The sequence below is a fragment of the Urocampus carinirostris genome, chromosome 13 (genome assembly GCF_059441175.1).
Source record: "Urocampus carinirostris isolate Australia breed hairy pipefish chromosome 13, RoL_Ucar_1.0, whole genome shotgun sequence".
NCBI classification, from domain to species: Eukaryota; Metazoa; Chordata; class Actinopteri; order Syngnathiformes; family Syngnathidae; genus Urocampus; species Urocampus carinirostris.
Window position 1 is genome coordinate 19,098,679 of NC_142361.1, and position 27,924 is coordinate 19,126,602.

At 39.9% G+C, this 27,924-nt stretch overlaps 2 protein-coding genes across 2 annotated transcripts; both read left to right on the forward strand.

The window, feature by feature from the left end:
• The first annotated feature begins 1,666 nt into the window (after positions 1-1,666).
• Positions 1,667-17,913, forward strand: slc22a15 (solute carrier family 22 member 15). Its single transcript, XM_088351449.1, has 13 exons — positions 1,667-1,837; positions 3,953-4,081; positions 4,158-4,290; positions 4,395-4,559; positions 7,759-7,888; positions 7,965-8,025; positions 9,313-9,470; positions 9,534-9,674; positions 11,125-11,210; positions 12,360-12,468; positions 12,543-12,615; positions 15,154-15,309; positions 16,367-17,913. Exons 1-13 carry the CDS (start codon positions 1,754-1,756, stop codon positions 16,391-16,393), a joined length of 1,452 nt encoding a protein of 483 aa, XP_088207575.1. The 5' UTR covers positions 1,667-1,753; the 3' UTR covers positions 16,394-17,913.
• On the forward strand, positions 16,368-26,645 carry LOC148353951 (F-box only protein 5-like). Its single transcript, XM_088351450.1, has 6 exons — positions 16,368-16,487; positions 22,472-23,041; positions 23,179-23,349; positions 23,446-23,536; positions 24,456-24,671; positions 26,101-26,645. Exons 1-6 carry the CDS (start codon positions 16,390-16,392, stop codon positions 26,362-26,364), a joined length of 1,410 nt encoding a protein of 469 aa, XP_088207576.1. The 5' UTR covers positions 16,368-16,389; the 3' UTR covers positions 26,365-26,645.
• Positions 26,646-27,924: the final 1,279 nt, after the last annotated feature.

Below are 27,924 nucleotides of genomic sequence, written 5' to 3' on the forward strand. Positions count from 1 at the left end.
AAGAGTTGTTTAGCGACAAATAAAAGAAAGACTAAACCCAAAATGTGTAAGAAAGTCCTTAAAAAGTGGAGGAGGAAGTATCATGGTTTGGCATATTTTCTGCAGCAGGAGTTGGGTCTCTTTTACAGTTACATGGCTGGGTAAATGCAAATGCGTATCAAAACCTTCACATGGTTCCTTATTTGCGTTCATCAGCCTGCAGTCTTCATACAGGACAATGCTCCATGTGGCACAGCAAAATGGGTGAAGAATTTCCTTGAAGGTAAACACATTGAATCAATGGCATGGGCTGCCCAGAGTCCTGATCTCAACCCAATAGAGAACTTATGGAAAATCCTTGGTGACAAACTTATGGTCAAGAAACCTACTACAATCACTGAACTGTGGAGGAGGTTGGAAGAAGAATGGACCAAAATCACACACAAGCAGTGTGAGAGACGAGTGCTTTCCCCTGGCCGCAGATGTGCTGAAGTCATTCACAGCAGAAGCTTGTAAACTTCTTACTACTGGTAATCGCTGACTGTTTTGACCATCAGATTTTTTTCTCCCCATGCCAAAGTCATTGTTGTGCTCTAATTTTGATCAGCGTGTTCTCCAATTTTGAATAGTTTGATTAGTTTTCAAAAAAAAAAAATGTGTGAAGTTCCTTTAGTCATTTTGTGAAGAACGTGTTGTAGTACCATTATAGTGTTTCCAAAGTGCAGTGGTTAGCACATTTGCCTGACACGTGAAAGGTCCCCGATTCGCGACCTGGTAGAAATATTTGTTGGCTTGGAGAAGGATGGACTCCACCATTCTGTACTTGCCCAAGATACACCACAGGAAATGGTGCACCTATGACCCTAGTGGTTGAGGGATCGCCCCACCCACCAGTGCCATGATGTGGACACAATAAAATTAAATTTAACTGTCGAGCAGTGAAGAGGGTGTTATTTCAAATGTATTTTTTTTATTTATAAATTGTTCTCCAATTTTGATCTCCATTGTATGTTCAATAGATTAACTGGGGAAAGTCTAGTTGTCACCCAACTGGTATTTGTTAAAGCCCCAGTGTGTAATATTTGACCACTAGATGGCACTGTATTGTCTAACGCAAACAAAAACCAGCGCTACAGAGCACAGCGTAACAGATAAAATCGGCGGCAACTATGGCAAAGAAATACAAATTTTGCGACCTATGACTTTTGTCTGGTAAAAAATAGCATTGGTATAATATATCAGGTATTTTTGCCTAGTACTATATTCACTTTGATGTTTTTTTTAAACCTTTTATTTACGGAATGAGTTTTTTTTATGCACGACTAGGAGGCACTACATATTACACACTATTCCTTTACTGAACAAAGTACGGGAAATTTTGTTTAAAATAATTCGTAGGATTTACTCCTCAAAAGTGCATAATTACAAAAAGTTTTCATAAAGATAGTGATTTTGAATGTACATTTTGTTCTGCTGACCCTGAAAATGTAAGACATTGGTTTTGGCACTGCCAAGAACTATTTTGAAAGGATATTGTGCTTCGAAAACATGACTTCGAGGCGTAGAAATCCAAGCACAAAGAACCCTTTATTGTAGATCTTATCATTATAGCTAAATTTTACAGGGAGAAAAAAAAATCTTTCATCGCCTTTCAATATAAAATAAAACAACGTCTCTACGTCACCTCGGAACCAATCCGGAAGTAATAGCCGTAGTTGCTCTTGTTGATTGGAGAGGTCTTCGTTGCCGTTGTCCATGGGCAACTTTGGTGGAAATGGACGTGGAAGATGCATTTCAGATCGTCGGAGAGTTTGGTGCTTACCAAAAACGAGCAGTCGCCGTTCTGGCTCTTACACAGGTGAGACTTGCCCACCTGAACTCCTTAAATGTAAAATATTTTATGCGTGTTGACACGCACGTGTGACATAAGGCGTCTCGTCTTTTTTAACACGATGCAAATATGTGTTTGCCTTGAGACGAAATTAACATGTAACTTCTATAATGGGAAGTGTTTCTTTTGCAGTGTTGACCAGGTGAATGCCGAAATTCACGTCATGCTAACTGATATACAAACGAGTTAGTGTTTTTTTGTTGAAGAAAACGCATTTCAACATATCTAGTCATTTGTTTATTTCTGTATTTTTCCCCGGAGAGGAATTTAAGCAATTGTTTTTAAATGAGTGCCTAACAAATAAAAGTACAAAACATGGCTCGGTTTGTTGACTTATGCCAATATCTCGGTTTTGCACGGATTCATGACGTAGGTGCTGGGAGGAGTCGCATCCAAATGACGTATGACGTAAACGACAAGGACGTATATTATTGTATTTTAGGGGGTCAGAATTAATCTACAGTTTGTACTACTATATGTGTGGGTGGAAGTGGCTCCATTAATCTCCAGGGTCTTAAGGGCACCGTATCCTGTGGTGTGTCTTGGGCATGTGCAGCCTGGTGGCGCCCATCCTTCTCCAGGTCAACAAATGTTTCCTCCCGGATGAAGTGAACTCTTTTTTTCAAGATTTTAAATACTGTGGCTCACAATACGAATGCAGCTTATCCATTCTCCTTTTAATGTGTGTTTTTAATTTTTTTGCGAGGCGGATGATTTCAAAGGCGTTAGGCCTTAACCGTGGATCTCCCCAGCTGCGGTGCCCGTTGGGGCCTCGCTTTGATGTGGCATGGCGTGTTCTGCGTGGGCCACCTCTGCTCCGTTTTATTACAACAAAGCATTGTGATGATATGTAGCACGAAGGTGACGCATCGTGATTTCTGCCAAGTGCTCTTTACGTCAAAGTGAGGAAATTCAATAAAGCACGGGTAAACGGCAGGAGTGACTATGACTTCCTTCGGTAGCCATAAGCTTCGTCATCTCATTGGCGACGCGGATGAACAAGATTCCCCCTGTTCATACAATCAAAACAGCCTATAAACTTGCTGTGCCATGCGTGTGACCGATAACAGATAATGAATAATGAATAACGAAGATAGATAAATAACCCTTAAAACCCCCCCCCCCTAAAGCTCTCCTATCCCTTGCACACATGAAAAAACAATAAACAGGATACTAAGTATTAGTTATACTCCATTCATTATTCATGCAGAGACTAACTAAAGGGGGGAAACACATTAATTGTTGGCCTGACAGTTATCGAACTGACGCCACAGTTTTCGGCCCGATAGGAAAAATACATCTATTTTTTTTTTACATCTATTTTTTTACATGCTGCCACACTTAAATATTAAATCAGCAGACAGTACTTGTTAAAAATATTCAAAGCATTTAATTATAAGGATACCAGCTCGGTGGATTTGGGGGTAGGGCGCCCGCCCCGAGACTGGGAGGTTGCTGGTTTGAGCCTAGGCTGGGTCATACCTAAGACTTACAACTATGGTACTCATTGCCTCCCTGCTTGGCGCTCAGCATTAGGGGTTGGAATTGGGGGTTTGGTCACTTAATGACTCCCAACGAGACGTTGCAACCCATCAGTTGGGTTGAGCAAGGAGACTGGGAATCCCCTCCTCTGTATTAATCTTAGAAAAAGTCGAAATTTTGAATGTGTTCTTGACTCTGGCCGCTTCCCACTAGGGGGATATGGCTCCGGTATATCTATTTTATTTATTTTATGTACTTCTAAGGATTTATTGTCGCAATCCCGCTTATATGTTAATGCCAATTTAATTAACATTGACTGTTGCGCAAGTCAATTGAGATATACAACTGTATACACAATCCCAATCACGGCAGAATGCATGACTTTTCCCGGCTTATTTTTTAATTGTAAGAAATGGACATGAATGATTTCCTTTTTATGCTGTTTAAACTTGTGGATAAAAATCTGGTGCGACTTGTACAAAAACAAATTTAAGTTTTCTTCCTCAAAGTGCGCTCTGTAGTCCGTGATTTATGGCATGTAAATGATATAGTGCACATTCTTGTGCAGTGTAAGTCAGTGCATGTTGCTCATGTTTTCAGGTGTACATGGCGGGTCAGTCCATGTTAGTGGTCCTGGTGGGCGCATCTCCAGAGTTCCACGTGGAGAAACATGAAGGCGTCCAGTCATCCGTCACCTTTTTTGGGGACGTGGACTCCATTGTGACCGAGGTGAGCCAATACTTGATTTGGGGGGTTGCTGCAAGCGCACGTCTTCTTTCTTCAATTTTCAATCTTGGTTCCTCAGTGGCATCTTGTCAAGCAGCAGGCATACAAGGTCAGCTTAGCTGGCTCCCTTTTCTTCGCCGGCCTCCTGCTGGGCAGCTTCATCTTTGGGCCCCTCTCCGACATCGTGGGCAGGAGACCCGTTTACCTGATGAGTGAGGGAAACACTCGTTGGCATTAAAACATGGATGCGTAACAGATAGATATTATGACGTGGTGTGAGATTTTTGACGTAAAAACTTGACTTGTTGTGGCGCAGCACTCTTCTTGGAGGTGCTCTTGGGCTACGTATCAGCAGCATCTACGAGCTACGAAGTGTTTGCCGCATCCCGTCTCTTGGTGGGTCTAATGAATGGCGCCGTTGGCCTGGTCTGCTTCATCCTTACGCAAGAGTACGTTGGGAAGTCCTACTGGGCCATGACGGGTAAGCCAAATGCATTTTAGTGCTTCTCTTTCATACCTTTGGACTCTGGAGGGAACCTTACTTGGCATCTTCAGCACAATGGCATACCGGATTATAATGCGCATCTCCCCAAAAAGTATTTTGTCATATTGTTTTCATATATAAGGCACATGGGTATATTTCGTCCCTAGCGACCGCCGTAGGCGATGCTTTAAGCACGGTATTTCACCTTCGTTCATGCGCAGTTCGAGAAATGTATACCAAAATTAGTCACTCGTTGCTCGTACTGCACTCATGGAACCGTAGTTACATTAGTAACTTTCGAATTAAAACCATAGTAAGAACTACCGAGTAATTCAAGTATAACCGTTGCACATTTTATACACATCTCTTAAAAACAACAGCGACAAGATGATGAAGATTGCTGTATCAGAGTCAGATCAGGAGGCTCTTTGTGCTACTGGTGATCATGGAAACCAATACTTTGTTTCATGCGGGGTAGCAAAACCCAAAACAACAGCCTAGAGAGGGATGGGCACCGCCAGGCTGCACACACAGGAAGTGGTGCCCCTACAACCCTGGTGGTTAAAGGGAACCATGTACTTGATTAGTGCAATGATTGATCAGTCTCGCAAAACATTGTTTGCAATGGGAACTGGACCAGAATTGCAGTAGTAAGAGTGCCAATACCTAACCTCTTGACCAGGGGTCTGGAACGTTTTTGACTCATAGAGCTGTAAAAAAAATATATAGTTGGCATTTACATATTTCTGTTGGTTTTGGCATTTTCTGTAGATTTTCATCATAAAGTGTGATTATTTAATGAGCTTCCATAATAGTGATGTACAGCCAAAACGAGTTTTTTGTCATGACACCTTGACTGTAGTTACAAATGTGCCCTATATATACTGGAGAGTACCACATACTCTCTTGACGCTAATTGGGCTTCGCGTGCACTGCACCAGGCTTTTTTCACGCTAAATTGGAGTGAGCCATGGATACTTATGAAAAGAGCCATATATGGACATATATGTCATAGGTTAGGGGGGGGGGTTAGGGGTTTTAAGGGTTATTTAGCTTGTTCATAAATCATTATCCGTTATCGGTCAGTTCATAGGGGGGGGGGGGTTTAGGGGCTTTAAGGGTTATTTAGCTTGTTCATAAATCATTATCCATTATCCGTTATCGGTCAGTTCATAATACGCTACAAAGCCTAGGAGCCGGGACACTTACTCTCAGCCAAAAGGCCAAGCTAAGGTCCTAGCCCTAAAGCCTTGCCGAAAAGGCGAAAGATTTATTCGAAATGAAGAGAAAGTGCCCGACACCTGGTCTAGACCAATAGTGAGACAAATGACTCATGAAAAGGCATAGAATATTATCTCATCATCACACAATTTTTACCTACGGTACCGAAACAAATGTTATAAAAATATATATTAATAGAAAGATATAGATCAACACAAAAAAACCCTAGCTAGAAACAGCACTTTGGTGTATCATATGATAAATCAGACTTTTAAGTTAATATCTTTTGAGATGAAATGTTTGTTTTCTGCATTCTTTAGCATTTTTTGGATCTTATTTTGTTTAGCAGTTATTTTAAAGATATTTGAAAGCAGTGGAATTTATTATCAGTGGCTTCCTAGTGGAAAACCCAATTTCGGTCCAACCTAGCTCCAGTGGCCCCCAAGTTAACTGAGTTTGAGAGTTTAAAACCTGAGATTGTAGTAGGAAGAAGAAAAGAACACATTCTGAGTCGGAAACTTTTTGATAGCCCCTTCCATCGGAGGTACGTGCTTCCGGGATTGGCTTAAGGAAGAACACCCTCCTTTTTCAAGAGGCTCATTTATTGTAAAATACAAGAAGGAAACTTCACATCTTATTGGTTTATATGAACACAGGAAATGAATCAGATTGGTTTAGACAGGAATCACATAGCCCAGAGAATCGTCGGCTGCTCTCTGCCCAGTCTGGAGGACATTGCCTGCTCTCGCTACCTCAGCAGAGCAGAAAACATCATCAAGGACTTTTCTCACCCCGGCCACCATCTCTTCGACCTGCTGCCTTCCGGCAAGCGCTACAGGTCACACAAAGCAAAAACGAACAGACTCAGAGACAATTTATTCCCCACAGCCATTACCACCCTAAACAGACACCGCACAAAAAACTGAAAACTGTTGCAAAAAAAACTACCTCACACGTATGTAAAATGGTACTCACGTACATGCTGTCTGCACTATGTTTGTTCACTGCTCATACAGACACCGCACAAAAAAACTGAAAACTCGTGCCAACACTACCTCATACGAATATAATGTTACTCATGTCTTGTTCTTGCACATGTCGACTGCACTACGTTTAATGCTCAAATTGCACAATGTCTGACCATTTCCTGTTTCATGCTGACTATTTTTGCACTATGATGACTTTGCACCAAATGCAATATTGCACAACCGTTACGATACCAACGTTATCATGACAACCCTGTATGTAACATCCCACATGCCGACATTTCTTGTGTAAATACCATGTAAATTATAACTATAGCCTTATCACCCTTGTCTTATAACATTATCTTCTCTGTTCCCTTATCTTCTTGCTCATACCTCACTATGAATGTGTAAAACTGGAGTGTCATGCCCAATTTCGTTGTCACAATATGTTAGCCCATTTGTAACAATGACAATAAAGGTATATTCTATTCTATTCTATATTTAAATGCAGTGTATAATGTTGGTCGCTAGATGGTGTGCAAGTATAATGAATGAGTAATAAGGATAGTGAAACTTTATAAACTAAAGGCGTCTCTGTGTGCCTCTTGAGCAGATTTGTAATGTGGGAGGCAAACTCTCCCAAAACCAAAACTTTGGAAACACAATGCGTTTCTGTGAGAAGAAAGGAATGTGGGAGGCTTCGGGAGGCAACCTTAATCTTGAAGGCGCTTGCCTCTGAACACCAAGTGGAATCGTAAAACCGCACACTTATTGAGAACTATAGGAATATAAACGTATAGAGATATAAGAGTATAAAAGTATTTATTTGGTATGAGAGTATATAATATAGTATAAAATGCACATTTAGACCATAATTTCCCTTACACTTTGCGTTTACAATGCTTGTGGTTTCTGTGGTCACACTAATAACAGACGAATAGAGGGGAAAGTTGTGTGTGCGGTGGCTGAGTGGTATGTCTATTTTATTTTTTTCGTGCAACCGACAGGGACGCTGGCAAGCATGACATTTGCAGTGGGCATCGCTCTTTCTGCAGCTCTCGGATTTGCAATCAGGCCGTGGAGGACCCTGGCGGCAGCCGCCAACACCTTTGGCGTCCTCTGCTTCCTGTTGTCCATGTGGGTGAAAAACTCGCTCGTTCCGTCCTTTCCGTGAGCTTGCATCTGATCTATTAAGGGTTTTTTTTGTATCTAGTACGCTTCCAGAATCTCCTCGCTGGCTGTATTGTCGCCGTCGTACCCACGAGGCTGAGGAGGTCAGTGAAGGTTCTAATTACAGGTTTGACGTCCGGGTTGGCAGTAGGGCTGCAACTAAATAACTGCTTATTTGTGTAAAGTGCATTTTTATTTACCTTAAAAAGGACTCAAAGTTTGGGTGTGAATGATACACAAGGTTTGACCTTACTGTATTTGTGAAATGATATATAAGTCGATAAACTTCGCTGACAACAATCTCAAAACATTGGATGTATGGGAATCTAACCTGTGTCACACGGGTGAGAGCGCTGGTATTAGATTTATTTTTATTATCAAACTAATTTTATACATGGTACCAGAGACAAATGTTAGAGAATGGAGGAACAGAAAGTTGTCCGAAGAAAATAGAAAAAAGCACAACGATGGAAACAACTCTTTAGTGTATCTGATAATGAATCTTTTAGGATGAGGTTTCTGTTTCCTCCATCCTCTAACATTTGGTTCTGGCACCGTGGGTAAATATAGTGTGATAATGAGATGAAATCGAATGCCTTCTCATATGACACCTGTATCACTTGTGGTCTAGTGGTTAAATGTCAATTTCCGTTGCTTACGGTGATTTGGGATTTTGATCAGCAATGTTTTTTGATTGATTTATCATCGCAAAAATACAGTAGTATGCTACTGTAAAATCTCGTGTAATAAACACATATAAATTCTGTTTGCATTTCCAATGTTATCCACCATATTTTATGGTATTTAAGGCATATATATATATATATATATATATATATATATAAACACACATGTATAAATGTACAATGCATGTAATTGAAACCGCATTGGCTTGATTGTTACTTGAATGTTACCTAGACTAGTCAGACTGTTTGGTTCAACTGTCCATATATGCTCTTTAAATGTTTGTGCATCATTAGGCAAGATCTGCTCTACAAGTAGTCTTTTTATCCTCCATATCCAAACTAAAATGGTCCCATACTTTAGAAGTTGTGTTATGCATACTTGATATCTGTATGTTAGCGCTCAAGACAGAGGCGCTATTGGGCATGAGCAACTCTCGCCAGAGATTGTAAGCATGTAAGATGCCTCACTCTGTTGAAAAAAAGATGCCTGGCAACATTGGTTGACAATGAAATTCGTTGCTGACTATTTCTATTATCGATTTTTGTCAACAACTAAATGGTGCAGCCCTAGTTGGCATTGCAAACCTGGGTTTGTTTCCGCTCTGATGTTGCGGTGGTGGTAGTTAATTTCGTTTTCATTGGAAGACAAGTTGGTTTAATGCATCATCTGTGCACTTTATTGACAAATTGTGTTTGAAAATAAAGGTGATGCGCTTCGTGGCTCTGATGAACAATCGCCCGGCGCACGACTTAACTCTGCATCCAGCCAAGAGCGATGACAGTGGTGGGGGCAGTTTGGGCATCTTGCAGTTAGCCACCCATCCTACCCTCCGCCTCCGGACGCTCCTGCTCATGTTTATCTGGTGAGCTACACCTTTTGAGCCTTGTTTCACAATGGCAACCTCCACCTGTTTATTTGTGTCCAGGTTTTCGTGCAGTTTGGTGTATTACGGGCTGACGCTGGGCGCCGGTGACATGTCCGGAAATCGTTACCTCAACGTGGCCTTGTCCGGCCTGGTCGAGCTGCCTGCCTTCCCACTTTGCGTGTACTTTATGAACCAACCATGGTGAGATACTAGTGGAGGGCCGTGCATTTCTCACCTTGACCTTCTTTAGTGCTACATATGAATCAATCCAACCCTACATAACATTTAATGGCTATAAAACATTTGCTCCATTACTCCACTTAAAGCTGCAACTCATAAAACAACATAAAACAGAATAATAACCTTTGCAAAATGCCAATATTAATAGTGAATAAAGCCACATTTTCTAACCAAAAATCCATCTCATTCGTGCACAAGATCCATCCTCCTTTCTTTCCTCAAAAAGATTTCAATTACTGTGTCGTACAGTTTTAGTTCCATCCAACAAAAATTCCATCGCCATCGTAGCTAGAGCCTGTCCTGTCATATTTCTGGCATAAGTTTTTATTCGATTTCGGGCTGCAAATGTCCATTTGACAGAAGCAGTGGATTCAGGGATATTTGTCTTTACCTATTCATTGTGATACTTCCGTTACTGCCCACTAGCCAATCACAGTTTGCGAAACTGCTGACGTTTCCCTTGGCCAGCTAGAAGGCCCTGCTCCCCCAACTCGAAATCTGATTGACTAAACCAACACACTTTATCGACACTTTTTTTATTCTTCAGGGCCTGCAAAACTTATTGTCAATGTCTGTTCGAGTAGATTTCTGACCCTGGCAACAAGCAATGGTTTTATTGTGATTAGTTAAATGTTTAAATATGAAAGCACACATCTGGAAGCAGCTGAACCAGAGGAAAACCAATAAAAAAGGATCTGATAGACGATTCAAAATTATGTAGTAAGTATTCTTTGGACAAAATATAATTGACATCGCAGGATTCAGATATTTTTAGGTCAGCAGAGAAGGCCTTAACTGTGAGATACATGCGCACAGTTTTGTTTTTCCAGCCTAAATGAGACATGACTTTTACATAGTGTATTTTCTAGCCCCCTACCCTAAACTTAACAACTCCAACCAGTATCCCTCTCCGTGCGCATGCAGCTCTTCACTACGTAACCTTCTATGTTAGTCTTTCCTGTTGTATAACTTAAAACGCTCACTGCATGACCAGCATGCACCCAGTCCGTTTAAGATTCATCAACCCAAAAATCTGCAATGGAGGATTGGAGACAGGCACGCCACTTAAGTTGATGTTGAAGGCGACATTTTTATCATCTTGTGATGAGAGCCTCACATTGCATCTGCTTCCTCCCTGCTTTATTCCTGGACCCTGGCTATTTCAGCTGAAAATGAAAATCTCCATTCTGATCCCTGAATTCAACAATGCAAGCAATCTCTCTGCTCATGCATGATACCAGCTTTCTCCCCTGGTTTAATTGGTTGTTTCTTGTGTAACCGGGTTGTCCTCCATGGTTTTGGTTGAGCATATTTCGTGCTGCAGACGCACCCTAAAAACACCAGAATATTGACAGTTGCGGCCAACGAGCATAATTGTTTTCGTAAAGACACAATGGTGACTTCGTTTCAGGTCCGGCCGGAGGAGGAGTTTGTCGAGCTTCTTGTGTTTGGCTGCATGGGCCTGCCTCGGCACCGTCTTCGTCCCGCAAGATGTCGGTAAGAATCGATTGTGGAATCCAGATTTTGTCAGGAAAGTAAGGCTTCAGCCAAAAAAGGCTTTAGAAACAAATTGGCAATTTAAAAAAAATAGATGAATTACCTGTGAGCAGTATTGGGTGTGTTTCTGAAAAACAGTCATTGGTTACAATTACTTGTTACTTCATTTAAAAATGAACTCAGTTACCCCCCAGATCTCTGACACCAAAAAGTATTGCGTTACTCCGAAAGTAACTGCCTCGTTACAAATTACCATATATAATCACAAAGAAGCCAACCCTTAAAAATGCTTTAAAATAGCCACATAATAAGAGGAATAGATAAAAAGCTCTAAACCCTAAATATTTCTTGGCTTGTGCAATCTAGAGAGATTGCAAATAAACAACTTGAGAGAATCTCCATGTCCATTTTGTTTCTGGGCTTTAACCCACTAAATGAGCTCCTCCATTTCTGGGTACTACCTTAGACGTTTTTTTTTCCTCCAGGCATTGTTGTATTGCAAAAATACTTTTACAAACAAAAAGACCAAAATTCAGCACACTTTTGCTGAAAATTCTGTGCTTATGTCGTAAATTTGGCTTAGATGTGAGTATATATGCCAGGTAGAACATCTGCATTAGAAGAAATTCAGCCTGTTTGCTCTCTGCACTTGACAGGGTGTAACAATAACTGTATTCAGTTGTTCTTTGTAGGTAGATACGTAGAGGTCTTTGCCCCGTTTACCAAAACAAGAACACCTCCACCACCACTAGTCTCGCTGCCTGCTTGAACGTCTTCTTTTCTTGATTGCGGAAGAACGACTCAGCACTTCCCTCAAGGAGGGCAGCTGCTTTCTTATCATCGGTTGTGGGTTCAGCTGGCCGATGAGACAGGCCTTCGTCGCTTTCCTCGTTGCATTCGCAGGCATTATATTTTTAGAAATAATTGCGTTCCTGGGACGTGTTCATTTGTAACGTGTTTGTCTCAACAATGCCTGAGAGTGTTTTGCATGGAGTAATCAGTAATTATTCTGTACCCCATTTTCCTAATAAGTCGTTTTTTTTTAAACTGGCAAACAGTCAATTTGTTGGGGACCAATGTTTTAGCCACTATATAAAATATCCTAGCAGCCAATCACGACTGTCATCCTTAACAGATGTGTTTGTGCAGGGACATCATTAGGTGTGATGTCGTTGGCGCTGCTGGGGAAGCTGGCGGTCAGCGCTGCCTTTAACATTGTTTACGTATATACTTCAGAGCTCTACCCCACCGTGGTCAGGTGAGCAAAGGCAGGGAGGAGTTGGCTTGCATCTATACACGCTGTGTACCTTTCATTTATTTTGACGCTTTTAGGAATGCTGGGCTGGGAGTTTGCGCTATGTCCTGCAGAGTTGGAGGAATTCTTGCTCCTTTTGTTCCTGCTCTGGTAAGGACGGATCCATCGTCCTTCTTTCCGTTGTACTCCCTCGACTAAGAATTTTGAAACTTGCTTTTGGTCACCATTGACTGTAAATATCTTAAATATGCCCTGTCAGCATTTTGAAGAGGAATTACTTCTTTTCTTCCACTTGTTCGTTTAAAATCCGGGTTGTGAGACGGGTAAAACAAGTTCTGGACTTGAGCAGCTCTGTTGTTTTTTTTTTTTAGTTAGAATACATTTATTACTCCCTGTATTGAGGTTTACTTTTTGCTGTTTTGCGGCTTTATGTAATTTCATTGTGCATTGTGTTCTGCATTTTGATTTGCTGAACAGTCTTCCCACCCTTTTTCCGCCAGCGTCTGCCTGTGCATAAATTACATTTCGGTCTAAGTCGTACACATACGTAAAACAGTTTGACCAACTTTTTCAATTTCAAGTTTCTCTTAAAACCATCATATCAACAAAAAAGCTCTGGACCGACAAAAGAATCAAAAGGCAGAGGGGGGTGCTTTCTATCCTCCACAAAGTTGAACTTCTCAACTTGCTAAAGGACGGTAAAAGCAATTTTACACTTTATTTTGTTTTCCCAATAATGTCCACATGATAGCACAAAATCATCTAAAGTAAGTATAGTGTCCTGAAAATATTTGGCTCTTCTCAATTCAACATATGGCACGGAGACAAATCTGATTCTATGGAAACATCATCCATATTGTTCCAAATTGCGTTTCACAAAGACTATTGTAGTGCAATCCAAACCAAAGCAGATGATCAATGTGGAACTGTCCAGTGTAAAATGTAGGGCACATTTTTAACTCCAGTTTACAGGCAAGTGTCACACGAAAATAACTCATTTTGGCTGTACTATAGAACAAACATTCTCTCTCTCTCGCTCTCGCTCTCTCTCTCTCATCTATTTATCTATCCCTCAGGGAGAGATTCAAAGGGAAATACAAGTACAGTACAGCGTTTGTGAGAAGCACCTGGCTTTGGCAACATCAAGTTGACATATTTTATTTTACCTGCAGATCGTTTTTCTCTTCCGCTTCTCTGAGCGTTCTCCCGCCGGCCGTATTCAATCCCTTAGCAGGCCGCCTTTTTGACGCCCCGCCTTTATATGGGCGCTCATTAAATAATCCATGTTCACTGTTGAGGCACATACTGATGACCATTCACATAAAAAAACTGGCAATAACCTAAAACACTAGAAGAGCACCCAGAGCAATTTGATTGGGTAACCATTAGGTATCTGTGGAACTATGCATAAACTGCAAGCACTGTCTCCTATATAATAATAATAATAATAATATGCCGTCTGCGCTGAAAGTAAATATGTCAAGATCCTCGTTTGCAGACTTTTTATGATGTTTTTACAAAATAACTGCTTGGAGTTAAAATGAGCCTGAACAATCTTAAATAATTGCGGGTGGGAGACAAGTTTAAAATGCTACAGGTCTATTTGTTGACATTCGGGAACAGGCTCTGACATTCTTCTCATTTCATAGATTTTATCAAATCATCGAACGTCACTCTGTGAAATAAAATGTGCTGAAGAATAAGCGTTTGTCTGGAGAGCGGCTTAGAGGTTTCAATAAATGAAGTGTCAAAATATATGGTATTGCTCTTTCCCCAAAAAGAATCCAAATATTTTGCTTTTATGGCTTTTTGAGTCAAATAGGTTCCCGACCCCTGCTATCGTGCACCACAATATAGAAGCAAGATTATATCCGATAACTAATCCATTGTGCAATAAAGTTGCAAGATTTTTTTACAAAATGTAATTTTACGATACATAAGTTGTTTGTAAAAAAAAAAAAAAGAAAGTACAGTACTCTTATTTCTTGAACAAATCCTTGAGCCTGTGAATAGAGGTTGTACTTTGGTTTTAATGTACAATAAATTATTTGATAAATTAATAAATGTTTCTACTTTGCGGGTTTTTCTTGGAACGCAACCATTGTGAAAAATGAGGGATGACAGTATTCGGAGACATGCACTACTGTACTGTTCAAAAGTTTGGGATTGCTTAGAAATTTCCACCCGTTGACTAAAGCAATTTGAAGGATTTTTCAAACAAAAATTATTTTTTCTAACCTTCTCAATTTCCCGACTATACTTTTTATTTATTTTGCAACTCGTTTGATGAATTAAAAAGAAAGTGTGAAATTTTGCGGAAAACGCACTATGGTTTAGGTGAGCCCAAAATTTTGGTAGGTAGTGTATGTATAGTACACAATCAGGCTTTTTGATTCACAAGTGCCCGGAATACTCTGAAATAAAAACTGCTCAACTCCGGTGTTTGTTTTACACATCTTTCAACCCGAGTCATTGCACTTCATTTGGTGATCCCGACATGATCCTCCTGAGCCGAGACTCTGGCCCGCAAACAGTAAAACTGGCGCTCATTAATATTCTATGGTTAAGAGGACATTCTCCTCTGGATTGATTTTGTTTTTTCAGCTGAGGTCAAGTGATGGAAGCCTGTTGATATGGCATTCTTTTCTAATTTCTAGCGATTGAAGTCTTGTCGCATGTCCTTTGCAGCGTGCATTTGCAGCGGCTATGCCGTTTGGTATCTTCTGTCTGATCGGCCTTTCCGCCGGCGCTTTGACACTGCTGTTGCCCGAAACCCTAGAAACACCGCCAGTGCACACACTGGAGCAACTCCTACCAGGCGGTAGTCGGGTTCTGGAAAACAAGGTCTTGCACAAACACCCAATGGATCCTTTACTGCAGGGGTGTCAAGAATGTGGCCCAGGGGCCGGATCAAGCCTGCCATCAGATTGAATCCGGCCTGCGACACAACGCTGAAAGAAGTGCAAGAGAAAAATGAGCTGCAGTTTTGAATATGTCCACTTGATGTCGCCAAAGCCAGGCAACATTGTAGCTGTATTCACTCTCTCATTTTTTCTCTCCTTCTATTTTCTCTTTTTATCTCTGTATTTGTCTCCCTCCATCTTTTTCTCTTTCTCTCACATGTTTCTCTCTTTGTTCCTTTCTCTTTTGTCTTTCTCTTTTTCCTTGTACATTTATTTTCCCTTTCCTTTCACTCTTTTATCTTTTTACTTTATCTCTTTTCTGTTCTCTTTTTGTAGTCTGTGTATATATATATATTTCTCTCCCTCTCTTTTGCTCACATTCTTTCCCTGTTTGCCTCTATCTTTTTCTCTCTTTCGTTCTCTGTCTCTTGTACTCTCTATTTGTTACTCTCTCTTTTAGTCTGTATGTGTGTCCCTTTCGTTATATTTCCTTCTTTAATATAGTAGTCCAACCCTCTGAATTATGTATCTACCATCTGGTCCCTGAGCTCAAATGAGTTTGACACCCCTTCTTTACTGAATTTGTAAATGTATGACATCTGGTGTTCAGGGGTTTCTTTTATCAAGTCTTTTTTTTTTAAACTTGACATTTGCTCATACCTCGGAAACCATCAACGTATACAGACCTGGGCACTCCGGTCCTGGAGGGCCGTATGTTCTGCATGATTTTTGAGGTTTCTCTGATCCAATACAGGTGATTCCAATCACCAGTATCGTTAACGAGCACTTGCTAGCTTGCTAACGAGGTTATAATTTGTATCACCTGAGTTAAAGAAGAGCAAACTTCAAAATCTGGCAGGACGTATGGCCCTCCAGGACCGGAGTGCCCAGGTCTGACATAAGCACTGGTGTCATGAAAAGTATCCCTAGAACACCAGAGGTTGGCATGTTGTTATTGTCATTGTTGCATGACGTCTATTTTCTCTTTTGGTTCTCAGCCTCTCCTCTTTGAGGACTTCAAATGAAAAACCAGCCGGAAGCCAAGAACTTGGGAGTCTATCAAGCCTCAAACTGGCTCCTGGAATTCCTTTCAACGGCGAACGGGACCAGCAGAGTACGGTATTGGCAAATATAGCAAAAGAAAAGAGGTTTTTTGCTAGGGTGGAAGATTTGTTTCACAATGAAACCTGTTTCAATGGTGACCATTTTTGTCACAAGGAGAGATGTTTACAAAGTTTTCAGCGGCAGCAGCCCAGAGAGTAACGCGTTGGTCCTGGGATCAAGAGTTCGTAGGTTTGGTTCCCGGCTCCTCCGTCTCATGTGTCAAAGTGTGCTTAGCAAGACACTGAATCTCAATGCCTCTGATAAGCAGGTAGTTGTCTTGCATGGATGATGCTGCTATAGGTTTTTGAGTGTGAACGAGTAAGTGTGAAACACATTGTAAAGCGCTTTGGGAGGTCTTCATTGATTTGAAAACCGCTATATGAATGCAGACCATTTACATTCACGGTCTATTTTGTCATGGTCACTTGATAAAAAAAAAAGAAAAAACAATAGTCCTACACCTAGGGGAAAGAAGGCCTTTGGTTAACTTCAAAAAAGGTGTAGTAATTATCAAATGCATTTGTCTGAGGTTCCATCGGGTTTGCATTAAAATTGATGCATTCTTAAATTGTTACTCTGCGTAACTGCCTGCAAATGACACTCTGATCTTATCTCTGATCATACCCCAAGATCAATTTACATGATTTTTATTTGTTGACCTGCCCACAAATTCAGGAAATTGAATTCCCAGTGGGCAGCACGGCGGAGCAGTGGTTAGCACGTGTGCGGCACAGTTCTAAGGTCGTGAGATCAAACCTTCCTGTCTGGAGTTTGCATGTTCTCCCCGTGCTTGTGTGGGTTTCCTCCAGGCACTCCGGTTTCCTCCCACATTCCAAAAACATGCATGTCCCGAGGTGTGAATGAGCGAGTGAGTTGTATGTCTCTGTATGCCCTGCAACTGGCTGGCAACCAGTTCAGGGTGTCCCCTGCCCACTGCCCGAAGATAGCTGGGATGGGCTCCAGCCCCCCCGTGACCCTACTGCGGTTAAGCTGTGTAGATGATGGATGGATGGATGGACTCCCAGTTTCTCTCTGGTGCTAAGTTTAAGGATTTTCTTATGGAGCAACATACATGGGTTCTTTTAGTTTACCAGTAGATGTCACTAACGACACCACAATAATGTACTGTTAGAAATTCCACAAGTCAGTGGTGTGGGAATGTGCGACCGAATGACATTCTCTCTGATCCCCTAAAACTGCTTTAAAATAGCCTCATTATTTTCCTAGGTTGGTAATAGTGCCATCTGTCGGACTTTAGTAGTAACAGCAGGTTAGGGGTGCGTTTTTACTAAGTGTTAAAGAATTAATTTCTTATTAAAAACGGTGATCTTAAATGCTACTAGAAAAAACAACGAAAACTATCTTATTCATTCTGGTGTATAATTGAATATGAATGGCAGTTCTGTGGTATGAATAAAGAAAATGAGTTTGTTTAGTTGTATTTAGATAGATAGATAGATAGATAGATACTTTATTCATCCCCGAAGGGAAATTCACATTTCCAGCAGCATCCCTGAGTTGAGAACAGTACAATAATAAAGCCAAAAGAATGCAATATACAAATACCCAGTGTGACGTGCAAATGCCCACTGTAGCGCGTTATATAGAGTAACTAAATAGTGCTACACAGAATACATATTGCTGTAAGATTCGGTAATATCCAATGTAGGTGGTGTGGTTTAATGTGGGCCTTTACTCTGCCGGGTGGAGTTAAAGAGCCTCATGGCATGAGGAAGAAAAGATCTCTTCAGTCTGTCCGTAGTACAAGACAGTGACAGCAGTCTGTCGCTGAAACTGCTCTTCTGTCTGGAGATAATGCTGTGTAGTGGATGCGATGGATTGTCCATCACTTTACAATAATAGACTAGAACAATTTGTAGATAAACATAAATTGATTAATGAAAGTCAATATGGTTTTAGAGCAAACAGATCAGCAACAATGGCAATTATTGATGCAGTACAAGAAATCACCCATAGTATAGAAAAGAAGAGATACGCAGTCGGGGTATTTATTGACTTAAAAAAAGCATTTGATACTATTAATCATAATATATTATTCAAAAAACTGGAAAGATATGGCATCAGGGGAGTGGCTTTGCAATGGATTCAAAGTTATTTGACGGGGAGGAAGCAATATGTAAAAATGGGAGAGTTGTCATCTGAATACTTGGACATTTGTTGTGGAGTACCACAGGTTTCTATCCTGGGACCAATGTTATTCAATTTATATATTAACGATATTTTTAATGTTTCAAAACAATTGGAAATAGTAATATTTGCAGACGACACTAACATTTTCTATTCAAATGATAACTATATTGATTTGGTAACCTGTATTAATTGTGAACTAATTAACCTAAAAGTATGGATGGATATAAGTAAATTATCTTTAAATTTAAATAAAACCAAAGTAATATTCTTTGGTAATCGTAAGGCAAATCAAGATTTAGAAGTAAAAATGGATGGTGTTGCAATAGACATTGTATCCGAAATTAAGTTTTTAGGGGTCATAATAGACAATAAATTAAGTTGGAAAACACACATCAGACACATACAAACTAAGGTATCTAAAAGCATTTCAATAATTAATAAAGCCAAATTTCTTTTAAATTATAATGCATTGTATTTATTAAATTGTTCTCTAGTTCTGCCATATTTAACATATTGTGCAGAAGTCTAGGGCAATAATTACAAAAGTTCACTACAGCCCCTTTTTATCCTTTAAAAACGTGCAATAAGAACCATACACGGGGTAGGACATCGGGATCATACCAATAATTTATTCATGCAGTCCAAATTATTAAAATTGGATGATTTAATAAAATTTTTCACTTCACAACTGTTATTTAAGGTCAACAAAAACATAGTGCCAGAAAACATACAAAAATTATTCACTCAGAGAGAGGGAAATTATAACTTGAGGGGCTGTAGTAAATTCAAAATCCCAAAGGTGAGAACAACCAGGAAAAGTATTTGTGTTTGTGTGTGGAGTCAAACTTTGGAATAATTTACAAGATGAGATCAAACGATGTCCAACTATCCATGTGTTCAAATTTAAATACAAAAAACATTACTGGCGAAATACAGGGATGAAGAAAATGGGATATGAGGGAGATTGGAAATACTGCGTTTAAATCTATGGTTAACTTGTTGTTATTGTTGCTATTATTGTATCAGAACATTATTATGAATATTATTTTTATTGTTATTATCATTGGTGCCGCAGTGACATTTGGTAACGAGGCACATTATGACGTTGAGGGATGGGTATTGCGAAGATTAGTGTATAAAATCTATGATTATTGTAATTATTTTAATTATTGATATCTGACCTATGTATTAAGTATATCCATGACATTTTGTTGTATTAGACATAAGAGGAAAGGAGATTTTGTAAAATGTATTTAATAGGGAAGACAAAGGGGTAGGAAAAACAAGCATCTGCTTCTGACTACCCCTTTTCGAACATGTTATGTGACATTATTTTGTTATTGACTCATTGTTTTTGTCCTGTTTTTATTTTAATGTTCGAAATAAAAGTTTTCATTCATTAATTCACTTTCACTGGAAAATTTGTGGCTATGCGCCCGATGGGATTCCCGTTGGTTTGCTGTTCCTCCGTTGGTCCCCGTCCCTCCTTCACACGCTGCCTACGGTTCACAACTTGTGATATACTATCAAATACGTGCATACAAGCTGAGCCCCCGATTTCAGTATTTTATCGTTCTAAATTTAGCTTGTATTAGAGTATACAAGATATAGAGTTTTTATTGTAAAATATTTTTCTCCTTTTTTTTTTTAACTTTATTTTCTCTTTATTCAAACTTCAATTGCAGTAATACATAATGGCTGAGACTTGTGAGCATTGGGTATCATTGGCTGATTACTCCACTAAGTCAAAAAATTCACCATCGGAGAACTCTCGGTTGGTGTATGCCCCTTTTCAGCCTACCTTATCACCGGATCGCCACAGGATGCGCTAGCGGTGTTAACCCAAAACAGGAGCAGCATTAGGAAGATTTGTATGTTGATTTGGGTTTTTAGAGTCACAATTTACAAAGACAACATTGCCAAGTGTTGAGTGAAGGGGTGCACAAATCGCAGTTGTAAGGAACACATTTTGCCAGAGAAAACAACAGGCCTTAAAAAAAAAAAAAAATCACCATAGAAGCCTGTGGCTGCAAGTAATTGAAAGAAATGACTGGACTGAGGAAATCATTAGGAATGTCCGTGTATGCGGTGTCCATTTCATTTCTGGTAAGTTATTGTTGTTCTGGATTGGATCTACTTGAATACCAAATGCCTTAGTAAGAGTGAGTAACCATAATAATATTAAGAACATTAGTATGGATATATATTGTATTTAATATCACATTATTATAATTTCAATAGTAATAATAAATAATGGTCATTATTATTGATCCTACCAACACTAACAACGTATTTGAGGTAGGTGCAAGCAAGGGAAAGTCAATTCTTTTAAAGTTTAAGTTAAATCTTCTATCTTGCCGCTTGCACATACCTTGTGCTTATTTGAGATGTTACTATCTGCAATCACCGACATTTTTCTGTCAGCTGGCTGGTATAACCTGGCATGAATTCCGCCGTTCTAGGTCAACAATGCGCGCGCAGTTTGGTTAAGTCACATTTTTTATCAAACACAGAAACAAGTCAAGTCAGGCCGCCATCACGCAGTTCAATGATTTAGCTTATAAAGAAAGAAGACAAAATTGAGTTAACAGCTGCTTGAATAGGTATACATTTTGGGGGACACCCAATAATTGTTTATTTTGTTTCGAACGATATATCTTACCATTTAACTTACTTATTTTCTATGTATTCAAACAAAAAGTAAAATGGCAGCAATTTGTACTGTTGAACGAAACTGTCAGTCAATATGGCCAATACGCATGCGCCCTGATTTAGCTGGCCCTGGATCGGCCACGTTTTAGTGCGCACGCGTGGAATCCCTGCTTCAAGTTCTATTTCCGCCCCCGCGCTCTGCCACCGAAGCTGATTGGCCAGAGGTTTAAAAGGTGACTTGCCCGCTTCTGTTTGAATGCTTTTGCGCCTTCTTGCCCGCAGATCCGCAACGAAGAGAGGATGGGTGACCGCTTTTAATGCGCATTGAGCTTTTTTAATAACGTTTTTATCAGTATTATTCTTAATACTTTGGGACGCTTGCTGAACAAAGAAGAAGACAAAAGGTAAATAGAAACTGGAGCAAACATTCTTGTCAGTTGCTTAATTCATGGTGAATTGCCGCTCGCTTGTCACGGAGACCTAATACTGTACAATACTTTTGACCAAATTCCACTCTATTTTTAGGAATATGTGCAGGGTTTTTGTAGTTTCTACCATTTTTAACATGTTCCTATAGGACATTCTATATTTTGACCACTTTTGGAAATGGGTCAGAAAGTTTAGCGGCGAAATAGCAGTTGCCCGCCCAAATCTATATCACAGATGTAAGCGCCCTCAATACAGGCGACATAACGTCTGACTATTTTCAAGCTTTCAGTGTCTGTTTTGACTAAAATGTGGTATGTTTTATTTGTCAATTTATTCACGTTTGTGGCAGCTAACTTTAGCTTGAATGCAACAATTACTATGGATGGATCCCTTCCAATGACAGCATACTATAGAATAAAATATTTGGTCAATCCTACCCTTTTAAAGTGACAAGCTGTGGTGTATAATTTTTACGTCTTGCAGATGTTTTCCCCCTTAAAGGAGGCAAAAAATAAGTTGTAGGGAATGTAGGCCCTTTAGTCCACATGTGCATTGAGTACTGAGCTGCGGCAGGTCCCGAGCCCGAACAAAAGCAGTCTTTAAAAACACAATTTGTAAAGCTTATCATTTGTTAGCATTGTGATTTGTTTAATAAGAGAAAGCTTAATAGAAATTGACACAAATAAATCACCATTAATCCTTTTATAAAGTGACATTTTGTGGGATTGTGAAATATTAAACAAGTTAATTTATCTTTTTATCTGCAGGGTAGCTGTGTTCGACTGCAACATGAAGTGCCCACAATATGACATAGCCAAGGCCAAGAAGATCATGGAAAGAGGCTCCCCAGAGAAACCCACTGGCTTCCATGAAAAAGATTCACCCAACAAGGACCCCCTCCCCCATAAGCCCCCCATTGATACAGTGTCTAAAGAGTTGTTCCCTCAGAACGACTCCTTGGGAGCGGCCCATGACAAAGAGAACCTGACCGTCAAGGCACACGATAGACCTTTTGACTATGCGAAAGACGATAGCGGTTACTTGTCCTTGCACAACAGCCACATTGACGAAGGCGAAGATCACAGTTATGGAAGCGTCCCGAAAACGTACCTGTTCATGCCACCGCCTACAGTGATACCAAAGAAATGTGAAGAAGGGGTGGTTTCTGACTGCACTGTGAGCATGGGGGCGACTTCCACACCTTTAGACCCTCAGAGGCGGAAACCACTCCAATCTTCCACACCTTCAGCGCAATTTGACAACCTCAACCTGCCCATCATCAAATTCCAACAAGCAGTGTGTGAAGAACTTGCCAAAAATTACAGCTTAACCAAACGGTAGGAGGATATTGGTTGTTATTTGAATGGTCCTTGTTCAGCACATTTATTGGAAAAGTAGAACTATTTTTGTTTTCCCTTACATTTCCCTGTGTCCAATTCGATTTCTCAACGATGGCTTTTGTTTTTCGTTTCAGCTACGACTTCAGCGTGGTCTCCAAGGTAGCCGAGGATCATAATCTTTACCTGGTAATTGGTCGGCGTATGGGGCTCCAGTTTGTGGATGTGTTTTCTTCTCTCCTGTTGAGAAACATGAGAAGCATTCTCGCCAACATTCTGGGCCTGCTCGGAGACATGGACCTCATAAGGTAGAGTAGCAAAGCCCAGTAGGAATTAACTGGTGCACGATAGGTGGCACATGATTCTGGCTGTGAAATTTCAATGGTGTTTGTTACTAATTGCAGTTGTAAGAAGGTGAGCAAAACGTGGAGAAAGATTATACGTGAGGACAGCGCTGCTCTGAATAGGTGCCGGCAAGCTGAGCAGAATCTTCAGGTGAGGTTATGCACTCTATTGTTTGGGTTGTACTAGCACTGCCATACCATCTGTGATTTTAACCTTTTTCAAATTAACATTTGGAGAAGGGTTACTTAAAGCATGAAATTATTTAGCTGCAATTGACTATCTTAAGTAGTTTTTAACATTTGAGTGATTTTAAATGGAAAATATTTCCTGTCCACGCACCATCAATATAAAGGTCTACATGGCCATTTGAGTAAATTTAAATGTAACTGTAAGGCCATTGCTGTCTCTCGCCACAAGAGTTAATCAGACCTTACTAAGGTACCCTTTCACTCCGGCCACCACCTCGTTTTGACCTGCTGCTCTGCGGGAGACTACAGGTCCCCTAAAACTAGGAATGACAGGCTCAGAGCCTGTTTCTTCCGAAGAGCCATCACCACCCTAAACATGCACACAAGCCTCTAAAAATGTTAAAGGGAAAAAATCTTGACTATGTAAAGTAATATCTATATATTTATTTTTGCTACATGTTCCTGATGTCATTGCACGCAGAATTTTGGCCACACTATAACGACCACCATGTTACCAACCCCATTATTCTTTTGTATCTTCATCGTGTCTTTAACTACTTTATCTTGGGGTGCCACGTCAAATATTGTTGTAAACAATGTTTTATGTTTCTAATTTATTACGAAAAGACAATTCTATTCTATTATGTAACTAAAATGGAACAAATTTGATTTTTTTAAGGCAGAAGAAAATGTCCAAATGGTAGGTGGATAAAACAATAAAATCTACCATACGCTTTAAATGTAGGAATATATTGTGTTGGGGTGATATTTGCAATGTTTTAAATACCAATATCTTCATCTAATTGTGTTTCTTACACAAATATGTTTGCATGTCAGGAAACCATAACATTACTGTATTCTGCTTTTCATTTTTTACTTAGGCCTCATTAGGCTCAGTAAAGCCAAATAGTTCTGGCCTTACGAGAGACATGGTTGCATCTCGAGTGGTCTTGTCCTGCATGCAGAACGTGGCTTCCCCACATCCTCCATCTGTGACTTCTTCATCATTGGTTGGTGGCGTTAAAAGAAGAAATGCATCATTGCAAAAAATGGGCCAGTCTACCTCTCAGTGCTCGCGCTTCGATGAATTTGTTCAGGTCAGTCTGTTGCAATTGATTTAGAAGTATGTCCATCAAAATGGGTTTGGAGGGTAGACTTGAGGTCATAAAAATGTTTTCAATGGGGGGGGAACCTTTTTGTCCCTGTAGACCAAGAACAGGATTATTAGCATCACTAGAACAGCAAATGAAACGAATGATGAGCATTTTGTGAGGTACATTTAGTGGTCGCCTGCGAAGTCTGTTACTGAAGTAGTTAAAGATTTTCAACACTTTGAAATGAAAGTTTTAACTGGCGTTTATTTTTCAGACTGCATGCATTTAATTTTAAATATTTTTGTATGGCATACCGCCATTAAGCTATCTCAAGCAAAATAAAATATACCCATATAAAACTTACAGTACATGTCACCAAAACCATATTGGCTTGAATGTTACTTGACTCTTAGAGGTAAGTCACTCCGTTTCGGTCAACCGTCTGAAGTGATTCTTAAAATGTTGGTGTTTGACTGGGCTATTCTTATGATTTGCAAACTTTGTGATAGGTTTATTCTGTTTTTAATAATGGACCTTGCAAAGGAAATTTAATAGCATGCCAGTTCCTTATTTGTGACCTGTTGTACTGAAGTAAGGCAAATACCAAATTTGGAGTTTTTTGTATCAATGGAAAGCATAAAGAAGCTTTAAAGTGATATCACAGTCAAAGCTTTCTGATGATCTATTTTTAAAATATGGCCATTTGAATTAAGGCATTCCACCCAACTTTTTCTGATTTAAAAACCTGAGGAAATTACTTTAGAAAGGAATGGCTGTATTTTGTTTATTTTTACAAAATGTTATTGATGTCATTGCACCAACAATTTAGACCAGACTTAAACAAATACCATGTAAATATTAGCATTCCCATTATTATTTTGTGTCTTTGTTGTAGTCTAATATTACATCACGTTTATAGTTTTCCTTTTTTTGGGTGTGATTTTAATAAAATGTTTTTTACTGTTAAATGGGGCTCGGAGGAGGGGTGGAATTCTCATAACTAAAAACCCTTCTCCCGGACCTCCTTGCAAGTTCAAAACCCATTGGTGTCTTAACTTAGTTTGTGTGTCTACTAAAGTTTAAACTTAACACTTTGAAAGTAATCTTTTTATTCAGTGTAGCCCAGGCTAGAATGCTCAAACTTTAGACGTTTTGATATGTGTAGTTGTTGACACTGCCATTTCTGTTTTTGCTCCAGAGTCACTATTGCGCGTGTGTGACTCTGCAGAGATAACTCATTTAGAAATGCCTCTGTTGGTAAAAAACATGTCTGCCGACTAGTTCTGTTACTGATTTCATTTATTTTTTTAACTTGACTACATTGCCTAATTGTTGCAGCCCAAATGCTCACCCATCCCAAATTGATTAAGGAGCTTTTCTGTTGGTTTACAGCTCTGAGTCTAACTTCAGGTGTTTTCTATTCTCCCCTCAGGCCGCTAGCACTCTGAAGCAGTACGAATCCCTGCGGCAGTGCAAGCATTGCGGCTCTCCCGCCAAGTACTCGCCGGAATCCCAGCGAGCCACATGCATACGGCCCTCATGCCTCTTTGACTTCTGCACAATCTGTTTGGAAACCTTCCATGGCGCCTCTCTGTGCCGGGTGGCACAATACAGGTCTCGCTTCCCCCCTTCAGGCAGCAACAGCTCCCACCTTCCTGGGAGCGCCCAGAGCAAAAGGAACATTAAGAGGTTGTGATGGGGGCTTGATGGGTCTGAAAAGTGTTTGTCACTGCCTTAGCAGCACACCTTCATGCTAGGCACAGCTGAATGTACTGAAACACTAGAAAAGAATTGTGGACTATCAACCAGTTAGCATTGTTATTCAAGCTCACGTTGTTGTTGAGCTCAAAACATCTTGATCTGCACTTTAAAGTTATGTATTTAAACGTGTTTTTAGTAGTTGTAAATATATATATATACTAGTTTTATATCTGTTGACAGTATTTTTGTTTTGAATAAACACGTGTTAATTTTGAACTGTTGGTACATACATTGTTTGATATTGACATTTTCTTGAGCCTGACATTTTGGGACAACAATTTTGTGTTAAGCGTTAAGATCATGGCAAGCGTTTGGGACTTTGTAAAATTATTTTAAGTTGCTTCATAACAGTTATGAAGTTAGATCCGACTTGTTAATGGGACACGAAATGCAAACATTCTTAGTGTTTTTATATATATATATACATATATGAATAAAGACCTAGGAATTGCTAACCTTTTTCAAGCTGAGAGGGGCACCCTATTTGAAAACAATTTTATAGTGTTCCTATATTCTTACCAGGTAATTGGACGAAGGGTTAAGCAAACGAGACCTCCAATTTTACTCGGAAATCATAATGACCCAGCACCTTAGAGGGCACCGCGTTGGAGACTCTCGATACAGACCGTATTGTGTTGCCTTTCTTATGCTCGTATCAAACTTTTTGTGTGTGTGTGTGTGGCTCCAAACACGTTTTATGGCTAACTCCTGCCTTATGAAGCTAGGCCGGGTTTCAGCAACCTGCAGCTCTAAACTACAGCTGCCAGTGTTCTGCCGAGAAATGCATCCCTGCCAAGATTTGCATCCCCTCGCTACTCTAACCACTTTTACCCGGTTTTTCTCATTTTTATCTCACTGTTCGGGAATGTAATGGCGAACATATAACCAAAACCACTTCGTCTTGCATTTGTTGGGAATGTAATACAACTTTAACCATTCCGTCTTTCTATTTCTTGTGAATGTAATCGAACGGTAATGCATACCATATACAAATCACTTTTGAGAACTGTTATGCACTCTACCGTAAAGCTTATTATGCTGAAATAAGCTTTACGGTAGAGTGCATAACAGTTTCAATACGAGCTATTTGAATGGAAAAAGGCAAAATAAACATGTTACCTGCTCAAAAGTGATTTGTATGCGGTGTGCATTACCGTTCGATTACATTCACAACAAATACAAAGACGGAATGGTTTAAGTTGTATTACATTCCCGAAAAGTGAGATAAAATGAGGTAGAAGTGGTCATAGTAGCTAGGGGATGCAAATTTCGGCAGGGATGCATTTCTCGGCATATCACCGGATGCGCTGGTTGAGGGCTTGAATGTACCTGTCCCACCAAAGATCCACATTCACGCTGGACTGGATGATGAGGTTTTTATTACAGTTGCTGCAAATGAATGAGTCACAACACGTGGTAAGCTTCTCTGTTGGCTTTGATTTCCTATCTTAAACAGCTCGCTATTAGACTGCCAACAACATATCAAAGAGCTTTC